Below are 13,148 nucleotides of genomic sequence, written 5' to 3'. Positions count from 1 at the left end.
TTGTTCAAAATAATCTGATATAATTTTTTTTTCTCAGATCATCCCTTACAATTATTATTTTTAATGTTCATATCTGACATAAAAGCAGAGTTACTGGGTGAAAAGAAGGAAAATAACTAAACGAAAATTTTGATTATTTAAAAAAATTAAAATTAAAAAGGGAGATAAAAACTAAAATAAATTCCAACTAAATAGTTCATTTAAAAAATGATCTAAAACTATTAACAATTACAAGAGGACAACAACATTTCTAAAAAAAAATCAACTATAAAAGCAAAAATAAAAAGCAAATTCAAAATATTAAAAAAACTAAAATAGCACATACGTATTTTTTAAATGTTAACTTGTTTTTTAATCTAAAACTAATAACAATCACAAGAGCACAGCAAAAAGCAAAACTACTAGAAATTTACCTGTAATTAAAATGAAAACTGAAAATAAAATTTAGAGCTAATTCAAAATAGTAATATAGTAATTTAATGTAGTATCAACAATAGTGAAATACCCTGAAATTGACTACATTTAATAATGTGCCTCAGTCAGTAAAGTGATGCTGAGATACACAACACAACCTCTCCATCTGAACGACAGCCGTCAAATTATGGAACGGTTCTGGTCCATTTAAGGCAGCTACGTCTGGATTAATGTCTGGTGGTGTTATGAGTGCACACTGCTCTTATGCAGCTGTCCTGCTGTTTCCGTGTTCTCATCTGAGCTGCTCTCTGTGTCTGTCACTGCAGGTTGCAGGCTCTGGATCGCATGCCGTCATGCTGTCCTTAGACGAGCCACTTGACCTGAAGGTGCCGAGGGGGCGGGGCAGTGGGCGGAGCAGAGGCGCCAGGTCTCCGCCCACTCTCACTCCCTCTCTCATTCACGCCAAGGGGGCGGGGCAGCTGCGGATGGCAGACGACGGGACCGCCGTCATCGTTCCAGCATCCCCTGCCTCTCCACACACAGGTAAACAAATCAGCACAGCATGACGTATTCCACACTGTGATTGCAGAGAACATAAAAGAGGTGTGTCCACAGGTGCCCTGCAGGCTAAATCGGAGACCCCCACACCGCCTGCTGTGGACCTCAGCATGTCCCCGTCCTCCCGAAACACCGCCTGCTCTCCAGATCTCTCCAATGGAAATGGCTCAGCTCCTGTTTTCCCCGGGGTGAGTCCACAACACTAGGGAATGGCACATATACATGGGCACCAAGAAGTGTAACTTTCTAATATTTTACAGTGATCTAAGCGTAAATATACTAAAATGCAAGCAAAAACAGCCGTTTTTCAGATGTTTTTTCAGTGTGTTGATATTTTTGGGTTGTAAACCATCTGATTACACTGTAAAAAATACGGAAGTATTTTTGGACTTGTCTTTTGGTTAAAATATCTCAAATCCAAGATTAGAATAATCTTAAAAATTGGGAAGCAACACTTCTTAAAGTAAGACTTTTCACAGTGTATCTTTAACTCAGGTGTTTTTCTCCATTTGAAAGTTTGGGGTCTGTTAATACTTTTATTCAGCAAGTACACATTAAACTGTTCAAAAGAAACAGTAGAGAGATTTATATGCAAGCACAAAATGACCATATATTATAATGAATTATGAACGATCATGTGACACTGAAGACTGGAGTAATAATGCTGAAAATTCAGCTTTGCATCATAATAACATTTTACAATATATTCAACTAAAACAATTTTATTTTAAATGATAATAATATTTCATTGTCATTGTATTTTTCTGATCAAATAAATGCAGACTTCATTAGCAATAAAAAATATTAAATAAACCTTAGTAACAAAAATAAGTTCTCTTAAAATTCATCACAATTTATTTGCAATGTGTCTTTAAATGTATTATAATTAGCTTTAGACTAGATCTGCTGCTTCTTAAAGGATACTTGTTGAAATATCTTGTTCATTAAGCATCAAGAGACATGAGGAGCAGCAACAGGAACTAATAAGCAACCAAAGGCTCGGTACTGTTTGGGTCATAAGTGCATTAAACACAGAGGAACATTCCTCACCTTCCCTCAAGACCAGACATTCAGATGGGTTACCCTCAGTGACCCAAAACGGGTGTTTCTTATCAAATGCCCCCTGTGTTCCTTTCACAAAAGTGTCTCTCTTTCACCGTCCATAGGGCTGACGGATGGGACGCGAGGTTAAATCAGATTTACAGCGAGGTACAGCCACACAGAGCTCTTTCAGCTTAATTGAATTCACTCAAAATTGAATTGGGAGACGGATGGGTTTTTGTGTATGTCTCCGATGCCTGTCCCTTCTTCGAGCCAATGGATAAACAGCAGCCAGCTCTTAGAGGATGAGCCTCAGTTTACATGATTTTCCAAGCACATTTCTCACATAGCTGCAAACGTCTCAGACAGCCCTGACACTGTTGTCCAGTCAAAACCATCATTGTCTATACTCTAATGAACCCTCCAGCATCACTATTACTGTTGCTCATAGTTCAGGGCAAGAACAGAAACAGAAACGCTTAAACAGTAAAAAACTAGTGAGGGTAAAAGAAAGAAATATATATACTTTAATATATCACAGTATCTTATTTAATGGCATTATATATATATATATATATATATATATATATATATATATATATATATATATATATACAACATTGTTGTTATTGGTAACTAAAACTAACAAAATAAAAAAAAGCATTTTTGTTAATTGACACTTTAACAAAGATTGAATAAAATGAAATATAAATATTAGATGAAAACCTTAAAACCTAAAAGTTTGAAAAGTTTGGCAACTGAAATAAATTAAGTTGACGTTGAATTAATAAATTGACTAAAACTAAGACAAACTACATATAAATATTTTTTAAAGAACTTAAAATACTAAAACTTTAACTAAAATAAAAACATAGTAAAGCAGTATATAAAAAGTGTGTGTGTGTGTGTGTGTGTATATATATATATATATATATACACATTTATAAAATTTACAACAAATAACAAATTAATAAATATTTGTAAGTTTAACAGTTTTGAAAACAACAAAATCACTAGATGGAAAAATATTTAATCCTGAGTGTAGTAAAGAAATAAAATTAAAATGATTAAAAAAACAAATTTTAATGACTGACCACCAACACATATTCAATTATTTATATTTTCCCATATTCTTAACTTATCCTGAGGTTAGACTTTAATTTCACAAAGAACTGAATTGAACAAACAGATGAAGAATAAACATTTGCGTAATATTACATGCCAATATTACACACAATATCATCAAAACATAACATCACCAGGTTCTTACTGATTCCCACCTGCTCACATTTCCTTCAAATCAATCTCTAGTTTATAGTTTCTTATCTAGTCCTGCTATCTAAAACCACCAGAGTGCTCACTGCAGGGTCCTTGTGCACAATCACGCTCCATGTATACAAGTCTATGTTCTTATTGGTGCCTTGTCATTTCGCTGTCTCTCATTAAAGTCTCAAATCTGTGGTGGAGTGCAAAGTGTGGCAGGGCATTAGCTCAGATCAGCACAGCTGGGGGCAGAAACACGGCGAGGACGAGCTGCCACATCCAGCAAAACACTCATAAGAGTCTCCCACTGAGAGGCGATTACAGAACATGGACCTCCTGTAGCTCCTGTTACTGAATTTAACAACTATCACTACAATCACTGGCCTGCTGTATTAAAAGATAAAGAGGCTTGAATTATGTTTGCCTTTTCTGGTGTTGTTCCCGCAGGACTCGGCTCATATCCGTTACGTGGAGGGAGGGGCAACATCTCAAGCCTTCCAGTTCTTCCTCCCCATTGGAGGAGGTGGAGGGCTTCACCTGCCTTCCTCGATGTTCATTCGGCAGCCCAAGGACACACGAGCTTCTCCAGACCTCTCCGCAGATGAACAGCTGGCCTGTCGCTGGAGGAAGGTGAGAAATAGAAGCAGCTTAAGGTGCTAATGTGCCTCTTTTTTTTTTTTTACCTGAGCTCATAGTGCATGTTTTCTTGTCACAGTGCCACCTACTTTTTGACTCCTTGCAAGACCTGGTGGATCACGTCAATGACTTCCATGTCAAGCCTGAGAAGGAATCTGGGTACTGTTGCCACTGGGAGGGATGTGCACGCAAAGGACGGGGATTCAATGCCAGGTGTGTTTACTGCATTCTCTAAATAAGGTTGTCTGTGATTCATTTAGCATCAGCAGGGGCCATTTGCATAAACTTAGCCCTAAGTCAAGACTCAGTCTTAAGAACTAAATCAATTTGCATTGGAATCAAATTAGATCAATATACGTTTTATTGTGACAAACTTACGAAGAGTTTTGACCCATCTTAAAAAAAGCTACATTTAAAAGCTGGACATGAAAGTGTTGTGTTAACCTTGACTTGTTGATAGAGATTAAGCTATGGTGTGTTCATTAAAACTAAACAATTTGGCTTATAGATTATCTCACGGTATTCTGAAATGTCCACAATATTGTACGGTATGGTAATTTTAAAGGTATATTTTATTACTGAATATTGACACGTCAAAGGTACAAATGGAGAATACTGGTGTTTTCATTTTAAAATACATACCCACTGTACTGTATAAGTCATTTTAAGTTGATTTCCTTCCAAAGGAAAATTCTGCAGTTTCAGCTACTAGTTGCATCGTTAAGTTACATAGGCATGAACCTTTAAGGGATAGTTCACTCAAAGATTTAAATTCTGTCATTAATTGCATGCCGTTCCAATCCCCTAAGACCTTCATTCATGTTTGGAAGACAAATTAAGATTTGTTTTGTTATTTTCTGACCCTTAATAGACAGCGATGCAACTACCATGTTCAAGGCCCAAGGGTAAGGACATTGTTAAAATAGTCCATGTGACACCAGTGGTTCAACCTTAATTTTATGAAGCTACGAGAATACTTTTTGTGTGCAATGAAAACAAAAATAACTTTATTCACCAATTTCTTCTCTTCCGTGTCAGACTTCGACGTGTGCATTCCTTTTCTTGCAAACAAGGCACAGTGTATCCGGTTTTTATATCAGCACGCCGGCATCAGCAGCATCACACGTATGCGTCATGGTATTCTTGTGAATGTGCAGCGGAGACTAACATAGGAGAGAAGAATTGTTGAATAAAGTCTTTTGTTTACTTTGCACACATGAGGTATTCTCGTAACTTCATAAAATTACAGTTGAACCACTGATGTCGCTTGAACTATATTATTTTGTTCCAGATAGTCCCTATGACCCTATGCAGGGTCAGAAAGCTTTTGGATTTCATAAAAAAAAAAAAAAAAATTGTACCGAGTTTGGAACGACAAGAGGGTGTGTAATTAATGATAGAATTTAATTTTTTGGGTCAACCAACCCTTTAATTGTAAAGCATGCACCTTAATTCTACTGTCTGCATCATTAGGTACAAGATGTTGATACACATCCGTACCCACACCAATGAGAAACCTCACCGCTGTCCTACCTGCAACAAGAGCTTTTCCCGCCTGGAGAACCTCAAGATACACAACCGCTCGCATACAGGTCTGTACCAAGTGAAATGTATGGATAGATCATGAAGATTGCATGACCTGGCTAACTTCTCGGTTGTATTTCAGGAGAGAAGCCCTACATCTGTCCCTACGAGGGCTGCAACAAGCGCTACTCCAATTCCAGTGACCGGTTCAAACACACGCGCACGCACTATGTGGACAAGCCCTACTACTGCAAGATGGTGGGCTGCTTGAAACGCTACACGGACCCCAGCTCCCTGAGGAAGCATATTAAGGCTCACGGGCACTTTGTCGCCCAGGAGCAGGGAGGAACAGGTGGGGTGGGATCTCTGATGAAGCAGGGGCAGATTGCAGGGGCAGGGAAAGAATCTGAGCTGACTTATGTCAGTGGGACCCACTTTATCATTCCTGGTGCTGCCGCTGCTCTCTTGGGTGGTCATGGTCTGCAGGGTCTTGGAGGATCCCTCCCCTTGTCTCCTCTCAATCCCCACCCCTTGGACTTGAGCACACTGGGATGCCCAAGCTCCCCTCCAGCTGGGCTTAGGAAGACCTCCATCCTGTCCTTCAGTGGTTCCCCACTTGGCCTGGCCAAGTCACCCTTGCTCTCTCATACCTTCTCATCTTCCACATTGGGGTTGCCCATGGTGCCAATTTTGGGCTCGGAGCGCAGGGACCATGGCAAGGCCAGAGGTGAGGAGGGTGAGGACGAGATCCACGGTGGAGTGCTCAACTTGTCTACAGGGGCATCCAACGACCCCCTGTCTTGGGTTGTCATCCCTTCTGGCTCAGTGGTGCTGAAGCCAGCTGTGGTCAACTGAGTGCCACATTCCAGAGGAACAGCAGGGGAAGGGTGGGGGTGGAACAGGGGTCAAAGTTCAGAGGCAAGCCGATGGGGGTTTTTCTTAAAGCAAATGCAGTTCTGCTTGGAGGTGACACCATCTTCAACTTTTAGCACTACTTGATTTCTAATTTGTACCTTATGATCGGACACATTTACCTGTTTCTTGTGATTATAGGGATGGTACCTTGAAGCAAAATTATTGTAAGAATCTAGAAAGTGGCCAAACACTCACCTCCATTCCATTTTTTTTTTCTTATTACCAGGGTTTTCCAATCTTGCTCCTGGAGAGTTAAGCTCCAACCTGCTCCAACAAATCTGCTTGAAAGTTCTGAGTAATCCTGGAAGAGCTTGATTAATTGTGTGCTAAAGTAGTGGTGGGCAAATATGGCCATCAAAGTCCACTGTCCTGCAGTTTAGTTACAACCCTCGCTAAACACAAACTAATCAAAGTCTATAAGATTTCTAGATAAATTACAGCCAGGTGAGTTAGTTGGATGTAAACTCAGTGGACCTTGAGGGCCAGGGTTGCCCTACCCTGGTCTAAACTCTGCAGAAAGGTGGCCCTCCAGAAGCAGAATTGGAACCTAAGTCTAACTGACTTTGTTTTAGCACTGAGGTAAATGGCATACTTCCGAATCTGTGCCCTTGCTTCAAGATATAATTGTATTTATGCGTAAGAGAAACTTTTGGACGACAGTGTACGCAACACACTAAAGACACAAATGTATGCTATTATTCTTCAGGAACTGACCTTCAAGCTGTCTTGTGCGTCATGAAAAGACTTCTGAGCGTAGCAAGCTAGAAATCTGTGAGGCTAAATCGCATGGGCTTGATCAGGTTTGCAAAAGGGTGCTAAGGTCGTAGGTCAGACACAGAGCAGCTCTTTTACTTGCCGTCAATCTGTTGTACCCTTTAGACCAGTAGTGTCCAGGTCTGGCCCTCAAATGCCACTTTTCTGCAGAGTTCAGCTCCTTCACACAAGTTTCTAGTGATCCTAAAGACCTTGAGTAGCTGGTACAGGTGTGTTTATTTAGGGCTAGAGCTAAACTTTCCCTGACGGTGGCCCTTTAAGAGCAAGAATGGACACCACTGCTTCAGACTGTCCCGAGTCCCACCTCGGTCAGCGGGTACCCTCGGCATCCCTTGCAAGTGAACTTCCTTAGCTCAATACTATTGCAAGCTATATGTAAAACAGTGCATTTGCTGCTAGCGGTGTCACTGCAATGTAAGCATACATCTTTGAATAAAAAATAGACAAAGTATGAACGACAATCTGTCCTCTAAGGAGGAGGAAATAGAAACCTTGACTAGCTCTATTTTGTTGAATAAGAGACTTACAGACACAAAGCTCAGACTGACTGAGTTTTAAGACATACAATGGGACAAACTCACCTAGCGGTCATGCTAATGCCTCATCGGACATGGCACTGTTGTAAATAGTGCCATCTTATGGTCATCACTTGTATTGCACACTACTAGCTGAACCAAGGGCCAGATGTAATAGTATCATCCTGCTTTGCCGTATACTAGCATGGCAGGATAAAACAAAGGACCTTTGGCTGATGCATAATAGTGGAATGTTTAAAATAACTGTAATCCACAATCCAGTGGACATGTTGACACTTGCAATACACCAGTTTAAGTGTACTTCAATGATTAATGGCCTAGGTCACTTAAAATAACTTTGCTTTCACAGTTTGCCCCATGTTAAAATCACTGTGCTTAAAATCTAAAAGTAAACCCTGAGATTAAACTACGGACTTAATAATAAAGAGTAGAAGCCCTATTCAGGTGGCCAGAAGTTAGCATTTTGATGTGACCCTTTCACATGACCCACATCAACATTCTCCAATACATCAAACTCTAGAGCAAGGTGTCAAGTTTCAGCATTACCCCCGACACCACCTTACACCAATGGAGTTGTAGGTGATGCTTCAAGTACTAAAGATTTCACATTTGACCCCATTTTGCAATGATTTTTTTTCCCAGTTGCATGATGCGTAATTATGTGGTACATCATACAAACTGAGAATAAAAACTCAAAAGACAGATTCTGTGCTAGATTTAAGGCACATCAAGTTGTACAACACAACCTTTGAGACAGATATTCCTATTGTGCATTTTATGATGATTTCTCAAACATCAAAGATGTGTCTAATTATTGTGTTTAAAGGTACATTTAAATCCTGAAGTGGGTCATGTGAGTCTTTTTCACCCCTCCATTGATGATCAACCTGTCACAATAAAGACCTCATTCAGATTAAAATTATGATTAAATCTTCTCCCCTGAACTCAGGCACGTAACAGCTTCTGTCTTCTCTGGAGAAATACTACTGTAACAGAGATGACATATTTAGAGCATCTTTCAATAATGTCCGTTACTGATAGATTTGGAGAAAAACATTATAGGACAAACGAATGTAATGTAAAAACATTCCGACTGAAATAATCGCACTTCCTTAAAGCATGTACCCTGCCCTCCCCTCCAAACCATTTTTACACTCAGAGTCTAATTCCATCATTATTTTTGTTGTATTGCTTGTGGAAACTATACGATTAATGCTGTTTTGTTTTGCAGACTTTTTTTGTTATGTTTGTTTTGGACGTGACATTTCCTGATGTTGAAGTTGCTACATTTCTGTTATCGCTATTCTGTGTTCAGCTTTCTCCAGCTGATGAAAGAGGGAGAAACTGACAGATAAGTTTGTGGGTAAGAAGCCCTTATATTTAGGCCTAGCCCATAATCGTGATGTTTTGTATGTACATGTAATGTTTAATGTCCCGTATAATAGACATTCAACCAATCAACATGTCCGTAAATTGCCATTCTCCACATCTTTAACGTGCGGCGAGCCTCAAAAGTAGGCCACTGACCCTTACACGGCCCCAGATTATTTTTATTTATTCGGTTGAAGCCAAGAAAAGGTGAACCCTGTGCTTCTATAAAGCCTTTTAGAAGAGATAACATGCAAATACATGCAGCAATCAAACAAAATCCTCTCAAGTTTGGAGCTTTGACTACATAAGCATGTATTTAGGAGGCTTATGATGTCTATTAACCCTTGCATCCTTCAAACAAGTTGGAAATATCTTTGCCCATCTTATCCTACTCCCTTTTCTCATGTTGTTGGCTGGAGAAAGCTGATACTGACACAGACCTGTCAAGGTCTACATCAATGTTTTATATCAGATAAGCTGTTTGAACATTTAACCCTTTGAGCACTCTGAAAACGGCCACACTGTTTTACACAGGAGACTCCAAAGGCCTTAACAAAGCCATGGTGCATCCCCAATGAATCTGAATTTACTGCAACTGTATGTGAGAGACTTAAGCAATAAACTGAATGGCAAGGAAGATCTCATAGCAAGATATTTAAATTTAGATGTTCACTTCAATGATGCAAGAAACTATATACGGTACATAAATTAAGCCCCATTTTAGAATATAAATAAAAATCTCACACTAAAAGTAAAGATGGTTGTAAAATGAAATAATAACAGGACAAATTCTTCAAGTGCCACAGAGATGCACAAAGGGTTAACAAAAAGACTATGGCCTGGAAAGGCCAGTATCCTTTTTTTTTTTTTTTTTGCACATTTTTGAGATATTTTAATATCAGTATTTTTTTTTCCAAGTGCCTTTTATTATAGTTGAAATGTAGATGTAATACAGTATATGAAAATAAAGATATATATAAATAAATATATATATATTTTTTCCCAGCATCATGTTCTAAAGCTGAACATGCAGAATTGTAGAGCTGTAAAAGTCTCCAGTTGGTACAACATAGGTGTGTGCTCCTGTTTTAGAGGATTTTTATTACGATATTGATAAGGATGTCAATGGAAATAAAAGAAACAAATCTTTAATAAATTTGCATTTGATAAATTGCACTTTGCTGTGTCTTTTTTTGCTGAATGTTTGGGATATTCATGTACAGATGGCTGAAATGTTTATAGTATTAACTCAGATCATGGTCTTAGCCTCGGATGAGACTATTTTTCTTGGCTCTTACATCGGTTTGCTTTTGCTCGACGCGTCTGACTGACCCCGGTTTGAACAACTGAAATATACATAACAGTCCTTTTAATGTAAATACAGAGCGTTTGTGAGGATCCCAAAACAAATTTCAGTAATCAGTGTTTATGACCTAATCCTCATTAACATTTGATATTTAATCCTAAAGACTACATTCATGATAATACATATACTAGGGTTGGGCAAAAATGTAAAATATCTTAAAATGCAATACAAATGTTGCTATACATACTATTTTATTAATATTTAAATACATAAATTACAATAATAACCAACCAGCGAAAATATACTGATGACTCAAATAGCCACATGATGTACGATGACTGTTTCTGAAGTCCAGCCAAAAGACAGGTGTGATAGCATCACTTCTTAACCTTGTCTGGACATCTCTCATCTCCTTTCACAGCTTCGAAAAGATGGACATGCGATACAAGTACTTTTTACTGGAGATAAATCCATCCAAAGTTTGTACATCCAAGGTTTTGCCTAGACTTTAAACATTTCCCTAGTTTTAATAGTGTTAAATGACTGCTGCGGTAATATACATAAAGCCTGAAATAAAGTCGATATCTTATATTAAATCCAGAGCATTCCTCTCAACTAGAAGAAACGGATGGATACACTACTTTTTAAAAGTGTGAGGTAAGCAAAAAACAGAAAAGAAAAAAGATGACTTTTATTCAGCAAGGATGCATTAAATTGATCAAAAATATGACAGTAAATACATTAAAACAAAGGTTTTCTATTTCTTAAGCAACAAATAATCATATCAGAATGATTTCTGAAGGATCATGTGACGCTGAAGACATCACAGGAATAAAATTAGATTTTTAAATATATTCAACTAGAAAAACAGATATTTTGAATTGTACCAATATTTCACAATATTACTGATCTTACAGTATTTCTAATCAAATAAATGCAGCCTTGATGAGAATGACAGACTTCCTTCAAAACGTCTGAAGGAGTAATGTACGTTTTTAAACGCGTTCGAAAGTTCCGTGAACTCCAACAAGACCTCGGGAGAAAAATAATATCCAGAAAATACTCCTCCACTCTGACGGACGAATAAAGCAATGAGTGACATTTCAACGTACAAAAAAAGGTGAGGTTTTATTGTGGGTGTGGGTCATAGTTCCAGAAGAGGCGTGTGAGGATGGAGCTCATGTCTGCTGCTGCTGCTCTGGTGGTTTGGTTTGGTGCTGCTGTTGAATGGACAGTTCTTCATCCAGACGCTCTTTAGCCCGAACCACCTTCACAAGAGTGACAGACACACATTATCATTACGTCTCTGATGTTAAAGACCACTGATCTAATAGCTAATGACATGGGCTCAAGGGGGTGAAGAGCCATGAGTTACCAACCCTATGACCACAAGATGTTAAATGTCATCTAATGTCTCATTGCTTACCTTTGATTGAAGATAGAATGAACCGCCGACCGCTTTGTCATTGACTTTAAACAAATGCTCATAATTCTGAGGAGAAAAAAAAATGAAGGGTGAGGCTGAGTACTGTGATGCTGATCCCAGAGATATTTCGGTGAGACAGACTCTCACCTTCTGGATCTCCTCTGGTGTTAATGTGGAGATGTTCAGGATCTGTTGGGCTTCTTGTAAAGTCATTCCTGTGAAACTAGACGCAGCGGCGGACTGTCTTCCCGCTCCCCCCCGAGCCTCAGCAGCCGCCTGACTGGCTGCATTCACATCCACACAACACACTACAGTCACACTTCACATATCCTCCTCAAACTGAACATCAGTAACATCAGAAGACATTGCAATGCGGTCATATTCTCCTAAGCCTCCCAAAATAAGACAAATATACTATAATAACTATAAGTATGTTGTGATTTCGGTTTTATTTTATGGAGATGTTAAATAAGAATAAATGAATACATGTTTAAATGTATTTAATGCATGCATCAAGTGGATATTAAGAAGAACAACAAACACCATTTACCAAAATGATGAATAATAACTGCTACTAATATTAATATGCATTGATAAATGAACATTATATAGCGTTTCATTGAACTGACCTGCAAATTCTTGACGTAAAGCTCTTGCAAAAGCTCGTCCGACCACCTGAGCCCCCATCACAATGATCTGAGCCAGGTACTTGGCCTGTGTGAACACAAAAACACAGGGAATATATAAAAGAGGAACACAAGGCATTGAGAAAGTGACATGTCGTTTTAAAGAGAGGGGATACTGAGATACTGACTCATTTGACTGACACCTTCTTTTTGCACATACAAATGTTACATAATATATAATGTGCCATTATAAGAGAAATAAATGAAATGTATTTGAGCTAACAAATGTAAATGTTTCTCAAACAAATAGCCTCTTGAAATCATCTTCACAGCACTTCTGCGGTCATAAAGAGTAATATAATGGATTATGAGAACATAATGTAGTATGACAATACTCGTACTATGAAAAGGAAATGCAAGGTCGTTGCATAAGATCATGTGTAATGGAATACTCCATTATTAGTATTTCTAGAGATGAAATACAGAGCTACCGACATACAACCAAACAGTCATTATGATCTATGAACGAATATATGAACATACCATGACTGATCTGTTTTGATGATGTTAAATCGCTCAGTTTAGGACAAATGTTTTCACGTGTAACTCCATCAAGGTTGATGGAAGCGGCGAAGAAACGAGACGAACACGCACCACACACACTGACCCCTGCTGGCTGGAGCACATTCACGAGCTGCTCGCGTCCAATCAATGGAGGCGACGCTCGTGACGTCATGACGCACGACAAGCCGCGTGGC

The 13,148-nt window shown here is 38.7% G+C and overlaps 2 protein-coding genes across 2 annotated transcripts in view; one reads left to right on the top strand and one right to left on the bottom strand.

Annotated features, from left to right (window-relative positions):
- Positions 1–10,203, top strand: part of glis2b (GLIS family zinc finger 2b) — a 37,755-nt gene extending 27,552 nt beyond the window's left edge. The window contains exons 2-7 of the mRNA XM_052550244.1: positions 741–957; positions 1,030–1,160; positions 3,724–3,906; positions 3,992–4,125; positions 5,386–5,504; positions 5,579–10,203. Coding sequence (XP_052406204.1) covers positions 768–957; positions 1,030–1,160; positions 3,724–3,906; positions 3,992–4,125; positions 5,386–5,504; positions 5,579–6,291 — 1,470 coding nt within the window. The 5' untranslated portion in view covers positions 741–767 and the 3' untranslated portion in view covers positions 6,292–10,203. The remainder of the gene's footprint in view (positions 1–740; positions 958–1,029; positions 1,161–3,723; positions 3,907–3,991; positions 4,126–5,385; positions 5,505–5,578) is intronic.
- An 811-nt stretch (positions 10,204–11,014) lies between these two features.
- On the bottom strand, positions 11,015–13,100 carry pam16 (presequence translocase associated motor 16). The gene is made up of 5 exons (XM_052550248.1): positions 12,934–13,100; positions 12,394–12,478; positions 11,912–12,048; positions 11,765–11,830; positions 11,015–11,606 (listed from the first exon to the last, which is right to left on the bottom strand). The coding sequence occupies exons 1-5, from the start codon at positions 12,934–12,936 to the stop codon at positions 11,517–11,519; spliced, it is 381 nt and encodes a 126-aa protein (XP_052406208.1). The 5' UTR covers positions 12,937–13,100; the 3' UTR covers positions 11,015–11,516.
- Between the last annotated feature and the right edge of the window lie 48 nt (positions 13,101–13,148).

This window comes from Carassius gibelio, chromosome B3, assembly GCF_023724105.1.
Source record: "Carassius gibelio isolate Cgi1373 ecotype wild population from Czech Republic chromosome B3, carGib1.2-hapl.c, whole genome shotgun sequence".
NCBI classification, from domain to species: domain Eukaryota; kingdom Metazoa; phylum Chordata; class Actinopteri; order Cypriniformes; family Cyprinidae; genus Carassius; species Carassius gibelio.
The sequence above is the reverse complement of the archived record's forward strand: the minus strand, read 5'-3'. Positions and strand labels throughout refer to the sequence as shown.

Excerpts from the sequence above, each read along its gene's own strand:
- pam16 (XM_052550248.1), bottom strand. Across the intron at positions 12,049-12,393 it reads TTTACGTCAAGAATTTGCAG|CCAGTCAGGCGGCTGCTGAG; the intron begins GTCAGTTCAATG and ends ATGTGAATGCAG. Across the intron at positions 11,607-11,764 it reads CATTCTATCTTCAATCAAAG|GTGGTTCGGGCTAAAGAGCG; the intron begins GTAAGCAATGAG and ends ACTCTTGTGAAG.